The 27,902-nt window shown below is 39.4% G+C and overlaps 2 protein-coding genes across 9 annotated transcripts in view; both read left to right on the forward strand.

Moving 5' to 3' along the window:
* The first annotated feature begins 10,019 nt into the window (after positions 1-10,019).
* On the forward strand, positions 10,020-14,685 carry smim32 (small integral membrane protein 32). Of its 4 annotated transcripts, none has more exons than XM_088392814.1 (3): positions 10,089-10,490; positions 10,551-10,700; positions 13,420-14,685. In XM_088392814.1, exon 3 carries the CDS (start codon positions 13,444-13,446, stop codon positions 13,795-13,797), a length of 354 nt encoding a protein of 117 aa, XP_088248940.1. In that variant the 5' UTR covers positions 10,089-10,490; positions 10,551-10,700; positions 13,420-13,443; the 3' UTR covers positions 13,798-14,685. The 4 variants fall into 4 exon arrangements, with proteins under 4 accessions (XP_088248968.1, XP_088248940.1, XP_088248959.1 ...); XM_088392833.1 differs by having other exon boundaries at positions 10,089-10,286; XM_088392823.1 differs by having other exon boundaries at positions 10,089-10,255.
* Positions 14,686-19,075: 4,390 nt separating this feature from the next.
* The window catches only part of diaph1 (diaphanous related formin 1), a 74,388-nt gene continuing 65,561 nt past the window's right edge, over positions 19,076-27,902 (forward strand). For 2 of the 5 annotated variants that reach the window (XM_088380413.1, XM_088380431.1), the window contains exons 1-2: positions 19,077-19,221; positions 19,841-19,967. In XM_088380413.1, coding sequence (XP_088236539.1) covers positions 19,869-19,967 — 99 coding nt within the window. In that variant the 5' untranslated portion in view covers positions 19,077-19,221; positions 19,841-19,868. Of the gene's footprint in view, positions 19,968-27,902 lie in introns of all 5 variants that reach the window. The other 3 variants (XM_088380403.1, XM_088380421.1, XM_088380395.1) reach the window with 2 other exon arrangements.

The raw sequence follows: 27,902 nt of genomic DNA on the forward strand, positions 1-27,902 counted from the left end.
TGTAGCATGGCGACCAAATTTAAAAACGCGCCGAACTAAACCACTGCCGCTGCACAAAAATGACGATGAGCGAGGGAGGGAGGGTGTTTTCTTCCTGAAGATGCATTGCCAGGTCTTCCTTTGTATCACCGTTATTTGCTTGTTTGTGGACCTACAATTTTGTCTGACTCTTCACTCAGTAAAATGCATTCCTTATAAGCTCAGGCTTAAACTTTTCCTGGGCCAGAGAACATGCAGTATTCCATTTAACAGCCTGTAATTATCACCTCTCAATACATCGTCTTACTTGTATCAGCAGTCATGTGAGGCCCTCTACATCAGTAGAGTGAAACTCTTTTCATGAGTAGCCACACATAACGCCACTGTGTTTGACTGATGATGTGGTTTGCTTTGATTTGATTTGTATATTTTGGCAAGTACATAATCATCACTTCTTTCATCTTTGTTTGACATGACTTGTTGAAAATGGAGGCGTGTTGCAGCAATTTTGTTTATCAGAAAATTGACACAGGATAACATTTGATTTGAATACTGCAATGACAGGTTAACCGGAAGTTTGATAACCGTTTGATAAAGCTTTGATTTAGATACAGCAATGACAAGTTAACTAAGTTATAACAGATCTCAACAGTTTAATTTGAATACAACAGTACCAATTGAATAAATTTTGAGAGATTTGGAGTCACAATCTCGTAGGCACCCCGGCCACCGTCCCCAGCACCATGCAGCACTTGCACTTTGGATTATGCTCTGAATCTTTTCTCATCCATATAATTTTCCTCCCATCATTTGGAGTCAAGATGACATCACTTTCGTCAATTAAAATAAGATGATTCCAACCCTCTTTTAATGTTTTCTGGCAATAGATTATTTGGTTATGTGGTTTATTGTCAACACTGCATTTACAATAATGACGTCGTCTTTGATTGTTAACATTCATTTCTTGACTTCCTTGCAATGGAAAAGTGTCATTAAAACAGCAAAGCCAGTGGCGACGTGCCAACATTTTTCTTTATATCTAATACATCAATCACTCCTTTAAGCCATCAGTTTCTCATCATAGCTTCTCGTTAGAGAAAAACACCCCGAAGACCTAATTCCATCAGAACAAAATGGAATTCTCATAAAGCTTTTTCTAACTTACAGTTCAATCAAAGCGTGGTCTTTATCTTTTATAAGTATATATTTTTGGTTGTTAATAGTCAGAGCATGTACGTATGCCAAAATGATTACGCAATACATAACACTGAGACTTTTCAATTTTGCGACTTGAAATGATTGGTGAAATGTCAAAATCTCATATGTGGAGCCGGCCCATCAATGATAAAGTTGGTTAAGAAGGTTCTACCAGGCTGCTGTCGGATGAAAAATAAAAGACCTGTCAACTGTTTACCAATTTTGCTGGAATGAAGGCATGGCTTCTTGATAGATGTAGGGACAGACACAAAAAGCCCTCCAGGCAACTTGCTCCATCCTCGAGGTGTGTAACTAGTGCCGAGATGTTTAAGGCCACTCTTGTACACACACAATATGTACATAGTATACAGAAAAATAAAACTTCTCTCTGTAAATATTAACTGATGTCATCATATTGTCATCACAAAAAAAACACTGAGTGCAAGAACAAGGTTTTATTTCCCAAAAATAATAATCAATATTATTGTAGGCCACTGTAACATTATTAGAACATTAACTGTTCGCTGCATGTAAAAGTTGGAGATTAAGTTAAAACGTTGTTTATGGATCAACGTTTTAAAAGAACAAAAAAAGCCCTAAAGATTCAATATAAATGTACTGAACTTAAAAGTAAATTACAACTGAAATGTACGGAGGCATGGAGGCTGCATACCACTTGTGACACTGACAATCTACCTCTCCCTAATATTCCATAGAGAAAACAACCCAAGTCTTATGCGCAAAACCTTTTAAATATGACTTTTAGATATGAGCTGATCACACCATTTGCGATGGTACTGACCTCATTACTCTTCACAACTTCAGAGCAACAAACAGAGTAGTATGTTTAACATCTGCCACATATTGCGCATATGTGCTAATAAGGCCAGCGTGACAGCCTGCAACACTCAGAACCAATTATAGTTTCCCGGATGACAATGATTTTCAGAAATGTCACAGGGATCATGCAATCGTCGCTCCTGTTGTTTAATTTGTTCAACATCACAGCAAGAGTGTTGTTAAAATAACAAACAACTCGCAGTTGCACATTTTGAATGTTCACATCAAGCCAACTCCTGACATATTAGTGCTAGGTAGTTGGCTCCAACAGTGTATTCAAATGTTTTATTTCTTAATTAAAGTCAAAACATAATGCACCCTTAACACTGTTTTCAAGCTAATCTGCCGGCTGAAATGTGATTATTGTCAAAAATCTCATTAGTTGATTTTGCATGCATGCTGATGGGCAAAGATGCATTTAATCAGGGTATGTAAACAGTTGCAAGGGGGAAAAAACATTTTTAGCCAATACTGTATCTTATCTTACACTTATTCAGCATATCAGCACACATATATACTTTTTTTTTTAAGTTATTGCCATTTAGGTGTTTTGGTCAAACAGTCTCAGGTTTGGAAATAGACCTTTTTAAATGTAGAGCTTGCACTTACTTTCTGTCATGGTCTATGTTAAAATGGTCGAGTTGATGCCCTCTCGTGTTTTATGTGATTGTACATTCCAAAAAGTACGACATACAACATTTTGTTTTGGGAAATATTTCATTTTTAACAAGTTATGCTAGCAATGGAGCTGCTTCAACATGACGCCTTGCCCACACATTATTAACCTGGTGCCATTTTTTTGGGCAGATTGATCTGATAGTTTGATTCTCTGAGAGTAACAAGTGGTTAGCACATCTGTTCCGCATGTGAATCTCGGCTCTGGCCCTCCTGTGTGCTGTTTGATTGTTCTTGTGTGGGTTTTCCCCAGGTGCTTTGACTTCCTCCCACATTCCAAAAGCATATAAGTGAACTGAAGACTCAGAATTTTCCATTGGTGTGAATGGTTGTTTGTCAATATGCATCTTGAGATTGGCTGGCGACCTGTCCAGGGTGTACCTTGCCTCTTGCCCAGAGTCAGCTGGAATAGGCTAGAAATATTCCGTAATAGTACAACAGTGGCTGATGAAGCGAACTACTGGAACATTTTTTTGTATGATCAAATACTGCCTGCCTATTTTGAGTGCCTGTGCAATGATTGGGGCAGCAAGTGGTAGTTGCGTTTATTGCAATAGCACAGCCATTGCTCATAATGTACAGCAACAATGTGCTTCAGTATATTTATGTTGCTACAACATACTTTACCTTTTATGGGGTGTGAGCAACACTTTTCATCTTCCGATTTGCTTTACTTGTGTTGCTTCTGTGTCATTCGTCATCCTCCTTTACGCACTCATTCTGTTGCACTTTTTAGATCTGTAACAGAAGTGTTTTATGTGGAACAAATAATCGGGTAGCAAACAACATAATGCAGTAGTCTGCAGTTCCATCTGATGTTCTCTTCAAACTGCAAAGTTATGAATAACACAAATCCCATAAAAGAATTGTTAACTCTGGTAGAAACAGCAACAAACAGAATATAATTGTTTTGTTCCCTGCCCTGCCCATGAAACATGTCCGCATGGTCACTTGATGCTCGGCAGATTTCCGATTTCAGTTTTGGTGCTGCAGTGTTAAAATGACACATAAGTTCTAAGTGAGCTCATGGCTGCACAAGATGGTTCATGGGGCTTCATCTAGGTTAAGGGAAGTTGGGACGTACCTATTTCATATACTCCTGTTGCGAAAGATCACCCAATTGCTCAAAGGAAAAATCCAATCGTGTTTTACCAGGTAATTGAAAACATTTCCCACTTTTTACTTCATCCATTCATTTTGGAGGAATAATGAAATAACTACTGCCTTGAAAAATGCCCACTTTTAATGACGAATATTGCCACCTTCCCTCAATGTCGTGGTCACGGGACAGACCGATCACACTGCCCACTTAAAATAACTGTAAATACATCGCTAACAATGTTAAAATAACAGGGATCAACCAGCCCCAAAATGTATTTCATTTCTACTTAGGCCCACTTCAATTTCTGAAAACTTCATAAAACAATTCACCTTTCCATGGCTGACTTAAAAGAGCAAGAAATGAGCAGCCTTCGTGTAGCTGAGGTGCCGTTTCTGTCACTTCTGAATGTTTTCGTTGCTAAGTCACCAAGATACGTGACAAAACAAGCCAGGAAACAATATGCATTACACTGCCTGTCTTCTGTGACTTAGACAGGCTTAGAAGAAAAAAAAAAAAAAAAAAAAGGAAGTTGAGCTCCAAAAGTGAGTGGGCCAATTTGTAATAAATCTCATCCCAACGAAGCCTTTAAATCACTGCAGAATCTTTTGGTGGTGTGCGTTTTTGTGCTGACATAATTTACAACGCTTACAAATAGACCTATTATTTAAATGTTCAGCCCACTGGAGTGTCCTTTTAAATGTTGAGAGGTTTTCAAAATGGAGCAATTATTGTCTGGTTGTTGTTTTTTTTATTGATTGTCAGTAGATTGTGTACTAAATCTTGTGGTCAGTGAGTGTGCGCACATTGAATCGATTTTAACTTTACCATATCTATTTGTTTGATGACTATCCCGTCTTTCCATTCAGTGAGTCTGCTACCACATCATCAACATATCGTTGATTTTAGTGAGAAGGTATTTCAGCTCATATTCACAACTCACAAAACATTAAGGATTTTTCGGGTGAGATTTTACTTTCAACCTAAAATGCACTCTGACCTCAACAGGAGACCTTAATTTGACATTTAAACATGTCCAACTGTTTAGTAGGCTACCTTGTACAACTTGTTCTTGAACAAGAGATAGAGCAGCAAAAATTACAATAGGTCTTTGATCTGCAATCAACCACTGAATTTCCTGGTTCAAATAGAATTGGTATTTTAACAGTTTGAGACCATTACTTCACCGAATGAAGCGCCACTGTTACATGAATGTATGTGCACATTAATGTATGAGCATGCAAAGAGGTACATGTGTCCCGACTCCCTCGCTAATACCTTTTCCATAAAAAGTAAAAATAACACCTTCATACAGAAACATTTTCCAGTTTTCTTACTTCTGTGCTTTGCTTTTAACTTAAGATCTTGTTTCTCTGTGTATTAGATCATTTGTTGTTTAATTACGTCTTGCATGGCTGGATTTCTTCAATATGGTTCTTTAGTTGGGCTATCATTGATCCTTCTTTAATTGTGGTTTATTTATTCTTGTTGTTTATTCTTGTCAAGCTCGTGTTGTTCTCTGCATGCTCATTTATAACAGAGAGATGCCACATATGATGAGGCAGCATGGTGCCACAGGACATCCAGACTAATGAAAATGCAAAAAAATAATTTCAGTAAAAGTACAAATGGAACACTATTGTGGGTGCATATTTATTTCTTTGTCATTTCCAGAAAATTACGCTAAGGCCATTCTCTGTTAGCTGTAGTGGATCGACACAGAAAATGTATCGGAATCAATTAAAACTCCACATTCCTCATGAGGCAGCAAATTATTTGCGCTACTTACACAAGGGTAAACTAAATTCCTCACCATATTTTCTGCATGTGTGACTTGTAAATTAAAATATAAAATATAATATTAGCTGAGGGCAGCTCAGTGGTACACTGTTGCCTCACAGTTATGAGGATGCGGGTTCGATTCCACCTCCGGCCCTCCCTGTGTGGAGTTTGCATGTTCTCCCGATGCCCGCGTGGGTTTTCTCCGGGCACTCCGGTTTCCTCCCACATCCCAAAAACATGCTTGGTAGGTTGATTGAGCACTCCAAATTGCCCCTAGGTATAAGTGCGAGTGCGAATGGTTGTTTGTCTCTGTGTGCCCTGCGATTGGCTGGCAACCGGTCCAGGGTGTCCCCCGCCTACTGCCTGATGACTGCTGGGATAGGCTCCAGCACGCCCGCGACCCCTGTGGGGGGCAAGCGGTATAGAAAATGGATGGATGGATGGATGGATGGATGGATGGATGGATGGATGGATGGATGGATGGATGGATGGATGGATGGATGGATGGATGGATGGATGGATGGATGGATGGATGGATGGATGGATGGATGGATGGATGGATGGATGGATGGATGGATGGATGGATGGATGGATGGATGGATATTAGCTGAGTCATCAATCATACTTGTAACCCAATATGAATAAGAAGATATATTGAGCCTGTCTTTTCAAATGATTCTGTTCAGATTACAGACTATTTAGTGTGAAACATTTTGATTGGCCCGATGTCTTGCCCATGTACACTATAATTAGAAATGTGCCTGAGTATCTTGTTCTGTGGTGGTCCTAATCATATGTGTGTGTGGGAGGGGTAAGGCCTGCACCACAGCTCCTAATCAGCTAGTTTTACAGGGGTGCTAATTTTAATGGACGCGGTGGTGAGATAATCAAGTGACTAATTGCACTGTGTGTGAGATGCACCACTGGGGGTGACTGCGAAACTGTATATACACATTTCTTCATTGGTTTCCTAGTTAATCAAGCTGTGTTTTTGAATTAGACCAGCAATATCCAGCAGATAGAGCTGCCGTCATAACTTCTTTCTTTTGTCCAGTATGTAATTTAAAGAGGTTTTTTTTTATTTGTATTTCAAAATTCAGTCATTCATTGTTGTATGGGTGTGGATGGAAACTCTACAGAGTTCATTCAAGGTCATAAATCTTCGCTACGTGGTCGCCAACCTTTGTAGGGATTTTTCTTCTCACCAAGAAATTTTGAATCAAAATTCCCTTGTGACAAACAAAAATCACTACAACCGTTGTCAAACATCTGGCGTACGTTTTGCGAACACTTGTGACCTTTAACGAACCCTGATGAATTCTGACGTAAAAGCAAAATTTGCTTCCTTCGAAAACCCTCACAATTGTTAGCCGCTCAGTGAGAGAGGGGTTTCAGCATACCACAAACTTGAAGCAGAGTCCAAAGAGTTGATCCTAAATCTACTAAACATTGACCCTTTTCGACAACTAAAAGCCACGACACATGACGAAAAACACAGACATGTTATTAAGACACCTACAAATTGTTTTAAAAGCACAAATTTGTATAATAGCTACAGTACAATGCATCACATTTTGCCTCAGCGTGTTTTTGCAGTTTGGGCAAGTACACACACTCTGCTGACTTTCAAGGAACGTTCTTTAACTTGTTTCTTTTTTCAACACTATTAAAGTCAGAAGAATAATTGGAGCTTTCTTGTTCATCTTTATTTTGTTTATCTCCAATTTGAAGCTTGGAGTGTAGTTCATGGTTCAGTTGTCCCCCCCACCACCACCACCACATCCCCTTACTATTTTCTTTGTCATGGATTAAGTGGATTAGGAATCAGAAAGAGAGGGAATGATGGCCAGAGAGGGAATCAAGCACAAGGGAGATAATGAAGAAAACATGGAGGACAGATAAAAGGCAACAAGACTGGAAAACGAAGCATGGTCCCTGACATGTACAATCATGCCCACCCAGTGTCATAGCATGTGTGCGTGTGTGTGCGAGAGAGCGAGAGAAGAGAGAGAGAGAGAGAGAGAGAGAGAGAGAGAGAGAGAGAGAGAGAGAGAGAGAGAGAGAGAGAGAGAGAGAGAGAGAGAGAGAGAGAGAGAGAGAGAGAGAGAGAGAGAGAGAGAGAGAGAGATAGCAGTCTTTAAATTTGTATTTTCTTTTTTACCACAAATTCATTAGAGGCCTTTAATGGAGGCTGCACATCTATGTAGAATTACGATTGACCTTTATTTAATCAAAATTCCATATTGGTGGGAAGTAGTGGTTATTGTTTGATAAGCCTCATAACTAGCTCAATTTGTCGCACACCCACTGGCCACAAAATTAGGTACATATTCACAGTGTGACGAAATCAGTAAGATGATGCTAAAGATACAATCGGGAATTTAAAAAATTGTCTCGGATTATGTTTCAGTGCAGTTTCACCAGTGTCAACGAAAATGATATTAATAATCATATCACTGAATGAAAAGGTCTCGGTGAGTCAATAAAAACGTAACTCTTTGCAGCTCCCCGCAACATGATCCCATCTTCTGTTAAAAATAATTTCATCTTGTGAACACTCCTTGCTAATACTGGCGACACTGATAGCAACTTGAGGGTATTTTCATTAATGTTTAGCTTTTTTTCACAGCTCCCCCTCAATGTATTTTTAGATCAGCCTTGCGGATAGTAGATGCTGATGAGGAGGAGAGTAGCGAGCCTGCAGCCATGCAGGGAATGTGTGTAATAAACCGAAATTACCAGTGCACTCGTCAGATGTGTAAACAAAGCTTTGGGCTGTGATTAAATTTCCCATGTGAAAAGCACACTGTTCCAAAAAAAAAATCTGCCATTTTGTAATTGTGCTGAATATTTGCATGTGGATTTTAAATGGGCTACTAAATGAGATGTCTGTTATTTGTTGTCTATAACCTTTTGTTTGTCTCGAGCATTGCATCTTATTCTGTAACAATCAGCAGATTTTTGTTTCTTTTTTTTTTTGCACCCTACATGTCTGTGGAAAATGTGAGGGTCATTACAGAGTGTCTGCTCACCCTTCTGTTGTGACAGAACAGGTGCAAATGAATATGAAACAGACCACTGGAGCTTTTAAGGTGGGCGCCTTTTATGTTAGAAGCGTCATGGAAGAAGAGTATGCCTGGCTTCTTTGTGTCAATTAGCACTCATGTCAAATCAAATACACAGAAAGAGAGGGACAATATCACAGTATGATGGAACCACAAAATTGCAACACTTAAGAGGCCTTCGGTTTGTGGTTTTAAATTGGACCAGCAAATTATTGCTATTGTCAAGTCCAGTTTTTTTTTCGGCAGTTGAGTAAGATGAAGAGTCCTTTTTTCCCTACAACATTTAGAAACGGTAATTCATGCCTTCATTACATCTCAGATGGATTACTGTAATGCACTTCATTTTGGAGCCAGCCAGTCCTCCCTCAAGTGTCTCCAGTTGATTAATTCGGTGCTGCTCGCCTCCTAACTAGACCTCGTTGGACGGGATAGATAACGTAAATTTTGGCCTCGCTTCACTAGCTCAAAGTACATTTAAGAGTTCATTATAAGGTTGTATTATTTGGGTCTTAAAATATCTTAAAATGCTCTTGCCCCACCTTACCTGTCTAAGCTCATCCACTCCTCTGCCTCGGGTCAGCGCACCAGATGAAGGTACCGAACATTTGGCTCAGCAGGAGACTCCGTTGTTTTAGTGTTTTATGTTATAATTTTTTTAACAGTCTGCTTTTGTAAGTCTATTTTTTAATATAAGTACAGCACTTTGTATGAAGCAATGGTTGGTTTTAAAAGTCCCCAATAAATAAAGTTGAATTGAATTGAGGTTTCCAGCTGCCACTGTGTGAATGGTTGTTGACTATCTTGTATGTGCCCTGCGGCTGACTGGGACCTGTGCATGATGTACCCCAGGGGTGTCCAAACTCGGCCCTGGGTTGCTGTCCTGCCTGTTTTGCACGTCTCCCCACTGCAACAGACCTGATTCAAATGATCATATCGTTATCAAGCTTCTTCACAGCTCGCTCTGGTTTTCAATGCCTGAAATTGATCAGGATCGTTATCAATCTTATTCAGAGCTTGCTCTGATTTGCAATGCCTGAAATGCATGGGCGACTCTGGGGGCGGGGGGGTTACTGAAGAAAGAATGCTGGGAAATAATTTAAGCATATATTTTTGAAGAGTAAATAAAACGCTCGGTGGAGCTATACAGATTTCCGACAGGGCTATCCCTGCTGAAACGCGAGCCACGGCTCTCTCTCTCTTTCTCACCCTGTCAGATTTGTTTTTCAGCTGTTTTTTTTTTTTTTTTTTTTTTTGGGTAAACCGGAATACAAATTCCACAATCACTGGACACGAAACCTTTCAGAATTTAGACTTCCTACTCCGTCTTATCATTCCAGCGAGAGGCATTCCCCTCCATGGCCCCGCCACGAATAGCTCTCTCAGCATCCTCTTGTTACTTTGGAGAGAGAGCACTGGAGAGAGCAAGATTTATGTCTACTTTGTGACTTTACTGTTGCACATCCCTGTCAGGTGACACGCCCCCCTGTGACACAGACATACAGAACAGGGCGAAGACAAGAGCAGTCGACCTGCTCTCCTCATTCTAACCTAAGCGGAGCACTAATTGCATCCACGTCCCCGTAGTTGTGCTGCCGTCACTGGAGGAGCTTGGAGAGAGGCAAGATTGGCGTGTCCTTCCTTCGCGCTCCGTATGTTGCGCGCATAAGCGCATGCTGACTTGTTGTGATGCACGCTACGACGCACAAGAAGCAATGCGCGCGATCGCTCACCGAAGGAGCCTCAAGTCGGTTCAAGATCACTACTACAATTTTTAGTAACCGCGATTTCTACATACTGGTCGGATTCTTTGGTGGATAATTGTTGCTCCTGAACCCGGATCAAAGTCCAGTTTGGTAGGTGTTTCTGCGTTTTTTTCCCTTTTAATCCGACCCAGATACAAATGGACTGTGCAGGGCGCAGCGTGCAAGCAGTCGCACAGCTGCTTCTTCTCAACGTGTCCTCGGCGTGGCTTGTCGGCACCCTACAGAAAATCGACAGGAATGCTGAGCCCGCATTTGTCTTATCCAGTATCACCTGTGACACTCCCAGCAGTGCGCAACCACGTAAGTCTTTCTCGTGACTATGGTCACTATTATTTTCGTTGTCATTTAGGTTTTGGTAAGGTAACATTTCATGAAGACACATAAAAATCTAGGGCAAGGTCCTACTGAAGCAAACCTAACATTTGATTTCAGAGCCATGTGTGAACATTTTTGTACATAATCGTCATGAAGTTAACACTGACCTTGAAAAACACTTTGTTGTTTTATTTAATTTTATTGTAAGATACTTTTAAAATTGTCGTTTTTTTGAGGATGTATTAATTGGTTTAAAGAAAATATATATATATATTATACAACTTTAAAATACTGGGTTTAAAACAACCCAATTTGAGTTAAACGTTGGACCGATTCAGGATGTTGGGTCAATTTGACCCTAGTTCCTGGGTTGTTTTGCCCAAAACAACCCAAAAATTGTGTGTGCGTTTTTTTTTTTTTTTTAAAAACAACTCAAAGTTGGGCCAAATTCACCCAACTTCCTGGGTCTGTCCAATTTCTAATCCGACAGTTTTAAAGGTGTGTTGTGTTTTGCCCAAAACAACCATTTTTTTGTACAAAACATCCCAACTTTTTTTTTTTTTTTTTTGCATAACAACCCAAAGTTAGGTCAAATTGACACAATTTCCTAGGTCGGTCCAATTTTTAACCCAGCAGTTTTAAGTGTACTACAGAACCACTTGAGTGCTCCCTGTCAATCTGGGTTCAAAATTAATGATGTCTTAAAAAACTGAAAACATAACCAACAAATTGGACCAGAAAGGGCGCTAGAATGGGCTTGGAAGGTATCAGAAATCTGTGTTGCTCAATTAAGCCTGTGCATCATTTATTTATTTATTTTGCATCTTGATGTAGTAGTTATTAGCTTATCTGCCTCACAGTTTTGAGGTATTGGCACTGAATCTTGTCTGGATTTTGCATGTTCTCCTAGTGCTTGAGTGGGCTTTGTCAGGGTATACTTAGCCTGGCAATCCATACGCACTAAGAAAGTGGGTTTAAAGACCAAGCCCTTCACGGCAATTCAAAACAAACCAGCCAATCAAATTTGTTAATTAGCTGTGACATATCCTTCATGTGCAATGTCACTCTTGAAAATGTGCTTGATCAGACTACCAACCAGACTCAATCGCTGGGACAACGATAAATTGGAATTTCCAAGCTAGGATATACAGGCTTCCTCCCACATTCCAAAAAAACATGAATACTGTGTTCATTGAAGACTCTAATTTAGATATTATTTAGGTGGTGCTAGGCCTACACCTAGTGGTATGTGAGCTCCCTCTAGTGGTATACAAAGAATCGCTGAATTAAATGTTGAAACTGTGCGTAATACAGTATCGCAATGCTTTCTGAATCAATTACAGCACTGTTTTGTTTAACTTCATTCATTTTTAACCTTTTAGAAATGTTTAATTGGCACCTGGTGAATACATTTAATTGAATCATTATTTAAGTTCAGCTTTTATTTTTAGTCTCTTGAATTGTGGTGCACAATGTTGCAGTGGCTTACATTAATGTTAAATAGACTTGCTAGGAATAAAACCTTCCTTGTGTTTGATGAACACTTGGGCCTAATACACTAATGTATTTTCATGTTGGCCATGAGGATGGTACTTGGATAGCTAGGCAGTATTTTGAGGTGGTTCTTGGTGTAAAAGGTCTTTGTCAACCACTGCTCTAAATGATCCATTATTGTGAATGTGAGCATAAATGGTTCTTTATTTGTACTGCCCTTCCATTAGCAAGTGGTCATATAAGGTGTATCATGCCTCTCAGTTTGCTTTGGATCAAATTCACATGAGCTGTAGCCTAATGAACGCAAGCATTATAGAAAGTCGAGTAGATGGACAATTATAGTAGTTATAGTGAATATAAAATGGGTTGGCTTTAATAACCAAGTATTGTACTTTTTAAAATACCTATTAAACATATCAAAACCGTGAGCAAGATTTGAATATTTCCTCACTTCACTAATCCCTTGAGTCTCTGACCAAAGCCACACCCTTCATGTACATGTACGAGCGCGATCCTCAAACATGACCAATAATGATGGCATGCAATTTTGAGAGAGTATAGTCTTGATAGGGTTCGGTGTGAAGGGTTTAGGGTTCGGCCTTTTGACAAACATTTGCGACCTTGATCGAACCATTCGCTGCCTTCGAAAATACTTGTGATTTTTCGCCCCTCAGTAAGATTGGAGCTTAAAACTGTTGTCAAATGTCTGGCAGACATCTTTGTGACTGTGAACTTGAACAAACCTTGAAGAAAAAATAACATTTACTTACAATCGCCAACAGTAGCGAACCTTTGCCGCTCAGTGGGCTTAAATGTATGTGGGTTGAAGTCAAATGCTTTTGTAATGTACAATGATAAAACTTAGGTGTAAAAATTTAAAAGGTGATAAAACTTAGGTGTCGACAAGAAATGTTACTAATTCTGTACCTGTGACTCCTCTCGGGTCTCTGCTTCTGTATGTCTTATGCCCAGTTGTTTGGAAACAAGGGATTTACTTTTGTTTTTTAAAAACATTCCACAATATGTTTGCTCAAGTGAACAAATGAGTCTCATTGGTCATTATATGCTTTCACGCTATGCTTCTGCAAGTCTTGACCTGGCAGTTTCGAAAAGTTCCAATGACTGGACCAAAACGCATCCTTAAGCAAGCAATAAACTTTACAGAGAATTTCTAAAAAGCACTCTGTGTGTTGTTTCCTCTCACCCCCAGTCAGCCGGTGAGGCCACATAGGACATGCTGAGACAGGTCCTCCTCAATTCCACCAATACGCCACACCTTGACCTGGTGCTCATGGCCCAGTCTTCTACAAGCACCGCCACCTCTGTAAACGTATCTCATGGGGGCTTGGTGAGCGTGGCCGCCCTACTGAGACCAACTGCGAGCCGTGGGGGAGGAGGAGGAGGAGGAGGGCTTCGAGATGGCGAGCTCCACAAACCGGACCTGCTCACCTACATAGTCATGTGCCTCCTGTTGTTCCTGCTGGTGCTGATCATTGTGTTCTTCATTAACTGTCAGCTGCGGAACTCTTTCTTTGCTTCTATGCCGTATGACAGGTCATTGAGAGAGGCCCGGACGTCGTACAAGTAGCCCGGAAGCGTGAGAACTTGGATCTTTATTGGGCCATGGACTCCCTCTTCATTTCATTTCATGTGAACACTGGACTGTGTGGATAAAAATCCAAAATATCAGCACACACAAGATCAGCGAGGGTAATTTTAAGTCAAAAGATGCAATGGTTCTCTCTTTCTGTCATTGAGCAGACGTTGGTATGTAATATTTGAAGAGTGGGCTCACTGCGGGAGTAAACCCAATTATCGATATAATCTCGAATTTCCTACTGGGTAATGTTGCATCTCTGAAAGCTGAAAAGCACTTTGTTTGCAACTTTGCTTTTATCATTTTCTTTTGACACATTTGCCTGTTTTATTCAAGTCTTCTGAGAAGTCAGAAATAACTCTCAACAACATTGTGGGCGACCTTGATGAGCTAGTATTTGTTTTGTTTGTGAATCCACAAATGAAACTGAATATTTTTGTGAGCCTTGATGGTATTTCACACAGAGGTCGGCACATATGTAGATAATTATGCTATACACTAGTTTTCATGCAAAGCCAATTGGGTTAACAGTGACATTTTATATAATCAATTATATTATTATTATATGACTAATCATAATTTCAACAGTTGTGGGTGATGTCAAATTAGTACATCTCGATGAATTCAGGGTACAGTTAACCTCCCCTAATTCGTGAATTTGTAGTCTAAGAAAATTTCTGACTTGCCAGATTTCTAAAATTCAGCATTAATAGTGTTTTAGCATTGCCTTGAACATTCTGTTTTGCAGTATAGAAATGTCTGTCTTGTGCAGTGTTGCGACCAAGTCACATTTTGCCATCCTTCTGTCGATTGTACAATCGTGATGAAATGGCAGACTGCAAAACTACCCCAAGACATAAAGATTTTGAAAACCTCTTAGCAGTAAAGTCTTTGTGTCGTCTGATGAATGAATGCCAGTGTTTTTGTTAGAGAGGTCACTGCTGTGATTTAATACAGCCTCATAGGGCATCTTCTGAAAGCCATCTGGCTGCCGGCTGTACCATTTTTCACTTTTAATTAACCTTTCCCCAATTCGTAGTGTCAATGTCCTGAGGAAGTAAGGCTTTGAGGCTGAAGTACAAGACAACTTGTGCGCAATAAACCAAACTGCTGCGCTGTCAGCTTCATTGCCACCAGACATGCTCAAATCCTCTTCAGACTTGTTGTTGGAAACATCTTTCACATACCATGTCGGATAAACGTGTCTATCGGCATAATCCGGCGCAGACTGGTGTGTGTGTGTTTTTCAGAGGTAAGGCACGTTTGTATTTGACTCTGGGGTTTACAGAAAAACAAGAGTAATGGGCTTGCCGGCTTTCAACATGTATCCATTGTGCATTATCTTAAAGTGAATTTCACCAAAGTGGAATTAAACATGTTGGTTATTTTTCGTGGTGTAGAACTAGAACATTCACTGGACTTTATTGGAAAAGTACAACAAAACACAATACAGCATATGTGACCTCATCTGAGAGCTGGATCTAAAATGACCACCAAACATGATTAGTTTGGAAAACCAGTTGGGTAAAACATCTCAGTCCACCCACAGTACCACACAAACTAAAAAAAACAATTCACTATGTAAATAAACAACATATTGGGCCTATTACTTCTCGCTCCAATTATATTTCACAGTTAGGGTGCCACAAACAATTTTGAAACATCTCAATCGTAAAAATGAGAGAAACCCCCACGTATATTGAAATCAATTGTGCTAGTAGCACCAGTCGGCTGGCTGTTAGCTTATATGGTAACTACATTGCTGTGGTAAACTCTTCTTGTCATTCTCAATGTGGTGAATGTAGTGTGAGACAAACGTTCAACCTAATGATGACATATTTGTGACCATTTGTGAACCTGAACGTTTGTGAGCAGTTGCTCTTTGATTTTGTTGGCCTAATTAGAATTGTTGCCTACGTCATCTATGAACCTTCAAATCGCTTCTTAATTGGATAGCAATACTGTTTCATGTTACAATCACAGAGTCTGTGGCTCGGACAAACTTGATGTTGACCCTGACTACAAATGACAGACTGCGCCATCGTAAATAATGAAAAGAAACATTTATGATTGTTGGGCCTGACCATTTTGCCAACAGATCAGGGGAAAAAAACTCAGGATGAGCTTAGTAGATAACCAAGAATTGGGTTTTTGCTGTCCTTGACGATGACAGCAATGATATATCTGGACCGGCCTTGACAGGCTGTGCAGTCTACTATTTAACCACCTGGTGGAGGCTCAGGTCTTTTTGTTGATTGCCTTGTGTACAAATAGACTTCTGGATAAAACCTGCGCACGAATTCATTTTAGGTGCCAATGTAATAGTTATTATTTGCATTGACCTATACACACTTGCAATTTCAAGACAGCCTTTACCAAGATAAAAAAAAATTCTCACTTTCATTTGACACTGTCAGATTCAGAGACCCCTTTAATATTTTGCTGATTGTCGTGGATGCGATTTACATAATAAGAGCTATTTGTATCCTGGTTACATCATTTATCAAAATGACGCTAAGAGACTAGTATGATGTCCGTCTATACTATTTCAAACAATATTAAATACTGCTACCCCATGAAAATTGAGTACTATAATATTTGGAAATGTTAGTTGATATGATGGACGGTACATCGATTACCTAGAGACAGAATTACAACTACATCGGATAGAAAGAGCGATAGAACCACAGTGGCAAAAAAAGAAACTATGCATGGTGATATATGTAAAGCAAACAAACAAACAAAAAAGCTTTTTTCGAGATTAGTTTAGTCCAATTAAATGTAGTCGCAGTTGCTAAAGAGAAGCGCAATGTGCACTTTATACTGATAATTCATATTACAGGAGCACTTTTAAACACCAAATAATACTTGTGCATACAGTTGTTGAATACGGAATATTGTTCTCCCCGTCACTGTAAATCGCAGGCATTGTTTCAAAAGATACATTCTTGATAGGTTTGTTGCAAATCAATGCTAATTTCAGACCGTTCAAGTGAAATTGGATATTCGACACACCACTACACGTTAGTGTGCTGCACGTAGCACTTGTGCTGGAGCATTTGATGTTAAATTATAACTCATTTGGTATTTATTTAACTAATCTTCAATGGAAACGTTAACTGCAGGGTTTCACGAAAGAAATCGTCCAGGGGGCGTGGTTTTAGCGTTTTGAATTTTGCAAAAGTTAACACTTAAAAGTAGTCAAAATGATTGCTGGTTGCTTTGAGGAGCCAATCGTTTCTCTGTATGTGGTCTGAAATAGTGTTGGCTCGTGAGTGAACGATTCGTTCAAAAGAACAAATTCTTTTTCAGTGAACGAGAGTGAACGAATCACTTCCTGAAGTGATTGGTTCTTTTTTCAGTTCATATGACTTCAACCAGTAGGTGTCGGTAATGGACATTGAAGCTGGTGCCACCTCGCCGTAAAATTAAACGAAGAAGAAAATGACGTAACTTCCCGTTCACGAAGAGTCAGGAATTGCATATCCCGTTCACCAACTAAACGGATCTGTGAGTGAACGAGTCAGTGAGTGATTTACATTTCCAGTTCATCGCGAGAACGGGTCAGTGAGGGAACGAATCCTGACTTTCCCGTTCGTGAACGAGTTAATGGGTGAACTGCCTTCCCGTGCATCAACGATCAGTCAGTGAACGTGTGGGGTCTCCTGGCGTGAACTATGTAAGCCAGAATGTCGATTTAAGATTTGCCAAGGAAAGGAAGAACCACTCACTGAAACACACTTCTTTTATGCACGTTTTCTAACGGCTAACTTTATTGCATGAAGGGATGTGCCATTATGCAACAACGGGGAGATTATGCTTCTCGTTGGGTAATCTTGATTTTATAACACTTATAGTAGTTTTTAAATAACGTGTATGCATATATACGCCTAAATATTGTTATCCAATATATCTACTGCAATTTCACATTAGATTGCTGGTTTGAAATTTACTTTTAATATTATTATATCTATTTTCAAATAAACATTTATGTTAAAACTTGTCTGGTGTTTTATTCCTTGTTTTTATAGTCGCCAATTTAAACATAAAAATCAGACATTTGGTTAACTGCTTTATATGACAATATGTGTAGGTACACCTCGTGGACACTTCAATAGGTACACGACGCTCTCAATGGTACCGTGGCACCATTGAGAGCGTCCTCACCAGTTGCATCGCTGTCTGGGGTGGTAATTGCACTGAACAGAATTTGAAGGCCCTGCAGCGCATAGTGAATACGGCTGGTAAGATTATTGGTGCTTCGCTTCCCTCCCTGAAGGACATTTACACCTCCCATCTCGCCCGCAAGGCAACCTCGATTGCCAGAGATGTGAGTCACCCGGCTCACTCCTTGTTTGACCTTCTGCCCTCTGGGAAGAGGTACAGGAGCCTGCGCTCCCGCACCACCAGACTCGCCAACAGCTTCTTTCTCCAGGCTGTTAGGGCCCTGAACTCGCTACCCCCTTCTGCGTAGCGTGCGGCACTGTTGCGCTATTTTCGGGAATGTCTGCTGTACGCGTTTTTACGCTCCTCTTAATTAATTATTTATTTATTTATTGTTGTGTTATTTATTCATTATTTATTCAGCACGTTTTTGTTATACTTGTTTACTGTTTGTCTGTTGTGAGCCATGTCTTGTCACCGTGGGATAGGGGGGAACGAAATTTCGGTTTCTTTGGCATGTGGAGAAATTGACAATAAAGCTGACTTTGACTTTTGACACAAGGTAAAAAAAAAAAAGCATAAATAAATAAAGGGTTAATTGCACAATAAAAGCACATATAGATATATTCTCGTACCTGGGATTGAACCAAGTTCTTTCCTAGCAAGAGACCATGACACTAAACCGTCAGCTATTTCAACTTGCCAGCATATGCTTGTCTGCACTGTTTTGTACTAGTGATGTGCATTACAGTTCTCTAGTGAACTGAATCACACGAACACTCCATTAGGTACACCCCCATTTTCAAGTGTACCTAATATTAGGCCACTTTATTAGGGAAATATCATGGTCAAAGGTCACAGGTGTCAAGTTCTAGTCCTTGGGGCCGCATTCCAACATGTTTTCCAAGATTCCCTCGTTAAGTGTACCTGTGTGAAAAGTTTTAGCTCCTGCAGAACGTGAAATGTGAACAAAATCTTTTCACGCAGGTGTGTTTAATGAGGGTAACTTGGAAAACATATTGGAACGAATATTCGTTGAACTTTTGAGTGAACCTATCCTAAAGATTCAGTTCACTCAAAATAACTGGAATGCACATCACTAGTCTGAAAGTTGCAAGATTCAATCAAAAGTTCGAGTTCAAGCAGCACAACCAGGAAGCAGTTCAGGTGAAATTGTCTGACGCTGCCTCCGCCCCCCCAAACGCCTCAGGCGGACTGTCAGAAGAAAAGTTCAGGAAGACGACTGGCTCGGTATTCAAAGTTATCTCTTTACAGCTGTCATGCAGGAATTGAAAAATTGATAGTTACAGGCATGAAAAGTCAAGTGGACGCCTCGGTGGTGCCAGGGCAACACTGACGAGGCACTCCCATTGCCAATTTATGGACTTTTTAGTCGGTTATTACACATAGTGTAGCCGGCAAAGGTAGCCTAGCTCACGCTAACGCTAGCTGTGTTCGCTCTGAACTTTGGTGAATTAACTTATTTCCTAACTAACTTGTGTTTACGTTACACTCTGTTGCCGGTGGGACAACTGAAGTGGTGTTCTGTATATATATATATATTTTTCTAAATATGTCGGAATGCTTCTTCTGTGCAGTCCCCGACGACGATCTGCAGTACTTTGAATTTCCCTCCTTCTGGAAGACAGGCAGGCAGGCGGCTTAGCAAGGAGTTCGCTCGGTGATTTTGGCTCGGGACCAGATCATTAGCAACTCTGTGCTAATTGTGGCTAGTTAGCCGATTCGCCAACCCAGGCCCAACGAGATTATTATCATTATTATGACTTGGCCTCTATTATCTAGGTAGTTCGCCAGATCAGTCATTTGCTTTGAGTGAGTGTCTCCACGCTGAGACTATTTTGACTCCCAGTTGAAGGAAAAGGATTAACTCCACAACTATGGATCCATCCACGGGATACGCCGCCTCTGCTCCTGGTCCCAAGAAAGACAAGAAGTCAAAGAAGAGCTACGAGGATGGAGAGGGCAAAAAGAAATTTGTGAGTATTCAATTAGCGTTACTAGCTGGCAAAATACATTTAGTTTGGGCTCATGATTTCGCCGCTCATGTCGCTTGTTGTTTTAAATTCGCGTTTTAAATGAGACTACAAAGCCACCAAGCTGCTGTTTTGAACGTTAACACCAGCTCTGTTTGTACATATTATTATATTTATCATATAGAAGAGGAAGTTTCAAAATAAAAGGAAGTACCTGCCCCCTTCGCACTTTGTACCCAGGGATCCTATACTTTATGAATGTCAGTTTTTGTAAGTTTTGTTTGGAGATGTGTGTGTGTCAAAATATACAAATGCATTATTATAAACTTGAGATAGTTTCATTGTGTTTAATCACTCAATAATCAATGTCACAGTGTGAAATGGACTTATATTGGCAAGGTTAAATCATTTGACTTTTCTTCATTACCTCGGGTGGAGTGAGCATGCATGTCAGTCACCTGAGGTGTCAACATAGAAGCACTAGTGCCTTTACCTGGCAAGGATCACTTGTGTTGTAACTCATAAGTCATATCTAGCAACAGGTGGAAAGTGATAGCACACACACACTGACAATCAGTAACCATAGAGAGGGGACACATGATCGCAAAGTAAACAGTCGTACCAAATATGCATTTTGGACTGAACAACACCACTCATCCTGCTGAAGAGTCACCTTTTATTGTGTCTTTGGTAAATGCTCCATTGTAGGAAGATTTTTTACTCTGTGTTTCCATTACAAAATAAGCTAAAGCTACAGACATCACAGAATGTTTCAGGAATGCCAACATGCGCATATTTTTGATAGAAGTACGAGTAAACATGAGTCATAGACACAAAATCTGTTGTGCCCAAAGCTAACACTGTGTACACCAGTTTGTGTTTGCATGACTATGGTGCCCTCCACAGACTTGAGTAATGTCCTTGATACTGACACACTGATGTTTGAATCTGCTCTGGTAGAATTTTTATTATGCAGCATGCACGCGTGCATACAACCGCACGCACGGACACACACACACGCACACACACACACATTGCACTGTCTTACTTTATGTAAAATTTTAACATTCATAACTGTTCCCATTTCTCTTGAAAGCGACGGCCCTCAATGTCAACTTTCCTCGTTTTCTTTGCAGTCGCCCTGGCAGAAATGAGCAGAGAGGGCTGGTGATTCCACCTTTTGGTAATAGGAGGAATTACAGTTTCAAGTTTCATGATTTTTTATTTATTTTTTATTCAGTTTGACAGTGCAGGCGCGCCATGAATAATATATTATAAGACCGAAGCTGTGGGCCGTATGAAATATGACCGGGGGCCGGATTTGGCCCGCGGGCCGGACTTTGGACATGGCTGACATACATGGTAGATTTTCAAACACTTTGGAAAATTGAGCATATAACATTTAATATATTACTGATATTTCTATTTATTTCCACGACTTAACAATGTCTTAGGGTACCAAATAATATGTTTGGGCAGTTTAAAATCTCATTGAATATTTACATTTGAGATCACAACCACTAGACTGAAAGATGCAAGCCTAGTTATATGCTTTGGGTTTTTAACATACGTCATTAGATGGACCATTGATTGTAATTCAGTAAAATAGCAAGGTCTCATCATCTCTGATATTTGTGAGCTTTTAAAGATTTCACCAGATTTCACGTTCTGCCTTCTGTGTGCAGTCCGACCCCAGTGCGCGCACTGTCGAGCACTTGCTACACTTTACATTTGCCATGTCTTGGCCATTGTGTGCTGGAGCATCGAGCCATAGTACTGTACAAAGTGTGATACTACCGGGCAAAGCAGCCAACAAGTTTCTATATGAAATGTGCATTCAAAAGTACTTCTCAATATGCCTGTGTTGTTTTTTTCCAAACATGGAGCATGTGGTTCAACTCCACAATGATTGCACCCTCTTGTCAAGCATAAAATCTTGCCAGAATGTGCCTTTGTGCAACAGTGCATCCATTTCCTGAGGGACCCACCTCAGCAAAAGCCCAATTTAACATAATGACTCAACAAGTTTCAGTGAGGAGGCCTAGATAAAATGTAAATACTGTACATGTAAGGCTGAACACTTGCAGGAAATGATTGAATATTAATTTTTCCGACAGATTTATGAGTTTCTTCAAACCAAGCTCAAGTACAACATGTACAGTAACATATTTCCATACAATTGAAACATTACTTTAATACTGCTAATCATACTAAAAAGGCAATGTGAGGGAGGCGGTACTTTTTCATGGTTTTGAAAATAGTTTGATAAAGCAAGACCTACTGTGCTTCAGTTTACGTGTCAAAATTGCACTTTACGCCTCATTAAAACGCATTAAATCACATTAAATATCAAAACTTAGACCACAGATTTGAAAGTTTTTTTCACCAAGATCGGAGTCTCCGCTAGGCTGGATGCATACACGTTAATGTGGTGCAATGTGCTTACATCACCTACACTGGGATGTCAGAGGTCGGTGCTACTTAAGCCACACTAGCTATCAATGAGCTTCAGCGAGCTAGATAGTCAGCTTGACACCTGGAGTTGCTTCTAAATCCGTAATGATCACCTCTTTGGTGAAGAATAAGCTACACTTCTGACTGTATGACTGCTTCTGAAGTATTCTCATGAAGGAATGACAAGATTAACTATGTTTACATTCAGTCAATATTCAGATTAAGGTCAGAAGAAGATGGATGGATTTTTGAAAATTAGCAAGGGTGCCCGAACTTTTTGGACCGAAATGATGCGCTACTAACATCTTAACACTATAAGTAGTATCTTTTAACATACTAATTGTAGAATTTCTGCTCCCTCGTCTGACTTTATTAGTTGCAGAATAGGGTGCATAATATGCGTCATCATTAGTGTGACTTATTAGGCTGCTGAGGTTGCAGCAGCATCTAAGGGTGGAATAGATAAATATGGAATGGCCTTTAATGTTTTAATTAGGTCTGCCTTCTTCCTGCATTATATTTTAACAAAGGTGAAAAAGCTGGAAAAAGGGCATTTGCTCTGTTCTGGCCATGTCTACCTTATGTATGTCGTCTTATCTTTAGATGTAAATGTTACACTGAACAAAAGAAGAAAAGTGGTTAGGTGCCAGACTCAAAATGAAAAGTAGTAAAGAAGCTCATTATTTGTCCTTGCACTTTAATTCTTTTTCATTTGTTAAGATTCTAGTTAGTTTTTGTGAGATGTTTGTTTATATTTTGAAGTTATTTAATGTGATTTCTATCAAATTATAAACAGGGATCAGGGTTCTCACAGGACACTCAGACTTGATTTAGAATTCATGAAAAGCCACTGTATTGAAATTAGATGATCTGTCTTTTGTTTTCAACTGAAAGTCGACTACAAAGCTGTGACAAAACGAACCAAAACCCCTGTGGTGATCTCACTTGTGCTGCACTTCAAATATATGCATAGTCCTTCCCTTCCGCCTTAGGGATTTCTTTGTGCTCTAGGGTTGGAAATTATTGCGGTAATACTGGTGTTCTGCTGTGTCTAAAAATAGCATTGATGTCATTTTCAATTCCACGAGAAAAAAACAAACAGAAAAATAAACTGCAGCCCATGATGACCGAATAATATGAATTCATATTTTTGATCGCATATAAATGTGTAGTTGTGTTTTCAACTTCAAGCTGGGAGATAATTCAATAACAATATGAGTCGTGTTGTACACGTGATCGATGCCTTCGACGTAATGTTTGCTATATAAAAAGAAAATTCAAGCGCAAGCCCCGACTGCAGCATTATGTTTTTTAGTCAGCGCGAAGCTGCCTGCCTCCAAACACGAAGCAGCTAAACCAACAAAAAAAATGCAGCAGTTTTTTAAAAAAGTGCCCTTCATTCTCTCATTCCAACTCTTCTTGTACTTTTAATAAACGTAATGTAACCTTGTAACATGCTATCTGCGTGTATCTACTGTGTACACAGTGGTTCCATCCGCATAGTGAGGAATGTTTAGTATTCTGTGCTTATGAATGATGGCAGAGGCCTGTTTGGATTTCTCTAGTGCTTGTTCTGACTGGATGTGAGAGCAGTGTTGCGTAATGAAGGTGCTGTTGACCAATTTGTTTGAGGCATGCGCTCCAAGGAATGCAGTCAAGTATCTTTACTTTGTACTCTGCTTTACCTGGTTTATTCTTTCGATCACTTCCGTAATCTCCTCAGGTAAATATAGTTTAAAGTAGCGGCTTGATGTTTGTCTCTTTGAATGCTTAGTGTTGAGAAAATCCACCACCAAACATTTAGTAATTCTCACTCCCACACTTCTAAACAAAATTCAGTTGAATTGTTTTCATATATCTTAATTAGTTCTTTTTAGGCTAGCATATGCAAATGAGACATTTTAAATGTGTTTTCATTTTGCCAGCATGCGTTTACTGTAAATTTGCTGACAAAACATGTTCAGACTGCATAGTTATATATCCAAATGATTTCGTTTATAGTTACTTTTGAAAACCAGCACACTTGCATCAGAAATGTTTGAAACTGAATCTGCATGTTGTGGAGAGGCGTTAACGACTGTTGGCACAGTAAACAATATTTGTAATATACTGTAATACACATACTTTCTAAAATGTCGCATGGCCACAATGATACAGTCAGAATTCAACTGAGCATGTCTTTGTTAGTCAAGAAAAAACATTACACCCATGCAAACTGTAGCGAATGTTCTCTTATTTATCTATTATATATATATATCTATTAAACCCACAACTTGTTAATGCTACCGGTGTTGAGACTACTTGTGTGCGTTGTGCACACAAGATTACACAGGCGCATGCGATATGACTGTGTTTTGGAAGGCTGTGTCAGGAAGTTGTGCAAAAATAGCAAACAGGATACATTCTTATTCTTCCCCATTATTGAATACTCTTATCGCTCTCCACTTACCCGTCCCTTGTGCAAGGAGGTACTAGCAGGCAGCTAATAAATATGCTTACACTCGTTCTCTAAACTCTGGGGGTCAGAATGCTTGATGTTATGAATGGATAATGTTAAAAACGTAGTGGATAGTTTTAGTACTTGACCTAGCGCAGGTTTGGAACTTTGAGGATCATGCTCCTTAACAGTATTACTTTAATTGAAACGTTTTTTTTTTTTAATGCAAAATGCAGTTATACTTTCTCTGCGACACACAGCATAAGTCCAATACTATCTAACTGAACAGAATTTTAAAATTGCGATAAGAACATTTAAACATGTTTCACTGCACAAAAAGTAATTTTGTAAAGCAAAGTACAAACCAGGGTGTTCAAACTTGTATAAGAATAAGGCTTTTAAAAGGTTAAAGAACGCTGTGATACCATGACACCATGGTTTACCAACAAACTGCACAGAAAACCCTCACTATCCTCTTTGTCGTTTTGTGTTAGTATGTGTGTGTGTTGCTTGTGAAAGTTAGAATCCATTAAGTAAAGTTTGGCAAAACTATTGAATGACTCTATTCAACTGACACGTCATAGATAATGATGAAATAAAAGTTTGCTACAAATTTTTGTTTCATTACGGTCCATGCTCATTTTGGCACCCACTGGTTTACATTCTTTTTTTTTTTTTTTTAAATCTTGTTTTATCTTTTGTTCTTCCCCCCATTCCCCGTTATTCTTGGAAAATGCAAATTGAATGTTCATCAGCAATTTAAAGAGTGAAGAGAAAATCTCCCAGTGCATTTCAATTCAGTTATATGGGCCGGTTCGCTCGTTACCCCTGTGAATAGTGGGGGTCAACTCTCACCTCTGCACGAGTATCACCAACGTTCGAAGGGCTCAAATCAGTCAGGCCCTAATTACCTGTTGATCATCTGTTAATTCCGACCACTGCAACTAGTGATCCAAACCTTTTGATATTTTCTACACTGTTCAACGTGAACTCCCAAATGGGGCATCGCTTGGCTATCAAAAATACTTTTTGCTTTCTTAATATGTACAACTAAATTACTAAAGACTTAATTTATTGCATACAATTATGTATGGTGTATTGTGCATAAACATTCAACTGGATCGACTGAGCCTTACTGATAATGTGTTTGTTGTGTAACCAAGGGAGGTTTTAGGTGAGTTTCAGTCTCCGTTGGCCAGATTACTGCTAATCTGACACTGTTGTTTGTAACAACACTAAGCCTATCTACCACACTCACCCCATTTTAGCCCGTTTATATTTGAAGGGAGGGAAACTAGTTTCAGTTAACATAATTTCCCTTTCTCAGCTCCATGTCTGTCTTGGTGTTTTTGATTGCCACTGAGGAAAATCACATCAACGCATAGACGAACGAACAGACAGACACAGGCAGACACAGGCAGACACAGACAGACACAGACAGACAGACAGGCAGACAGACAGACAGACAGACAGACAAAAAAACTTATTATAAATCTTTATAATCTGGGCTGTGCAGTTTGTTGCTGAGAGTGTGGTGCTGTGTGTTGATCGTATGTCAAATACAGGGACTGTAGTTATCTTCAAGCTTGTGTTGAATTGCTAGGCAAAGCCTATTTTATTCTGACTGAATCACTCGCGAAGGCTGTTGTCACAAGGCCAGTGAGCCTAATGATTTCCACTAAAGTGTCATTTCGACAAAATCCAATAAAGTCTGCAAACATTTGCTCTATTGGGTGTTTGTTTTGCTATATTATTATTTCTTATGTCCTGGTAATTTTAGTAATTTATATTTTATTTCATAACTATGCTCTTATATCTTTAACTATTAACGCTTTTAATTGTTATATTTTTAATTATGCAAAGCACAAGTTTGATGAACTGTGCAATAAAAAGATGCCTTACCTTCCCCGGTTTATGGGTTATGAATCAACATTTTTAAAGAGAGGCACATTAAAAAAATGTTTAACACAAAATAGAAGTGCGCACAGAAGTGTGTCATTTCCTGCTGTTCGGTTTGTTGAGGTGTGGCTGCGTCAAACCGTTTCCCTTTGTGTGATGTAATTCAGCTCGCAGTGTTGCCATGGGAACATGGTAAGCAAACGAAACCCACATGGTTAGCTTGATGGCACAGTGAATCACCACCAGTCCACCACCATCTTATTCTCAGCCACAATGTTATTCTCAGCCTCCATCTCTGTTTAGAGTAGTCACGCCTTCAGAACCAGCTGGCAATCTTGTGTTCCTTAAAGCTTCTCGTATTTATTTTAATTCTTTGCACTTGACTTCATTGCACTGACTAAAAAGTTATAGATATAATGCCCTCCATAATTATTGGCACACCGGGTAAGATGTGTTAAAAGGCTTAAAATTCAATAGTCATTTTGTTTAATTTTGTTTGCAGAAGCATTCTCGAATACTGAACATTATACGTTATACGTGGTTTAGCAGACACAGAACCAAGCTCCTCCCATGGCGTGCTCAGTCCCCAGACGCAACCCCAGTGAAAGTCTGTCAAGTGAGCTAAGAAAGCGATTGCAGAAGAGAGGACCCAGGTCACTAGGTGATTTCAAGATATGTTCAAAAATCCCTCTTTCTATATGCTTCCATTTTGTCAAGCAATAGAAAATTAGGTACTGTTTTGTTGGCAGAAGAATGTTTTTACAAAGTATTAACATCCATTAAATCTTTATTAATAATTATTATTAATATTTAATTATTTCTCTATGACAGACTTCCCCCACCCCAACTGAATAAATGCACTTGAAGTAAAGGTTGAAATTTCCTCTTAAATTATAGTCCGATAGCGTTTAAAAAAAAAAAAAAAACTCCCTGAATTTATTAGAAGCTCCAGAACCTTTCTTAACCAGGTGTGTCAAAAATAATGAAGAACAATGTATTTCCAATGGTATTTCTTTGGCCATTGGATATTTGTTTTATTTTATTTTCTTAAAGTAATTTTTCCTCATTATGTGTGTGTGATTTCCAAATAAACGCAAACCGGATCTTAGTTGACATTAATTTCATGTTATTGTAAGGAAAAATGCTTT

This window comes from Syngnathus floridae, chromosome 1 (assembly GCF_059516105.1).
Source record: "Syngnathus floridae isolate MCC-2025c chromosome 1, RoL_Sflo_1.0, whole genome shotgun sequence".
NCBI lineage: Eukaryota > Metazoa > Chordata > Actinopteri > Syngnathiformes > Syngnathidae > Syngnathus > Syngnathus floridae.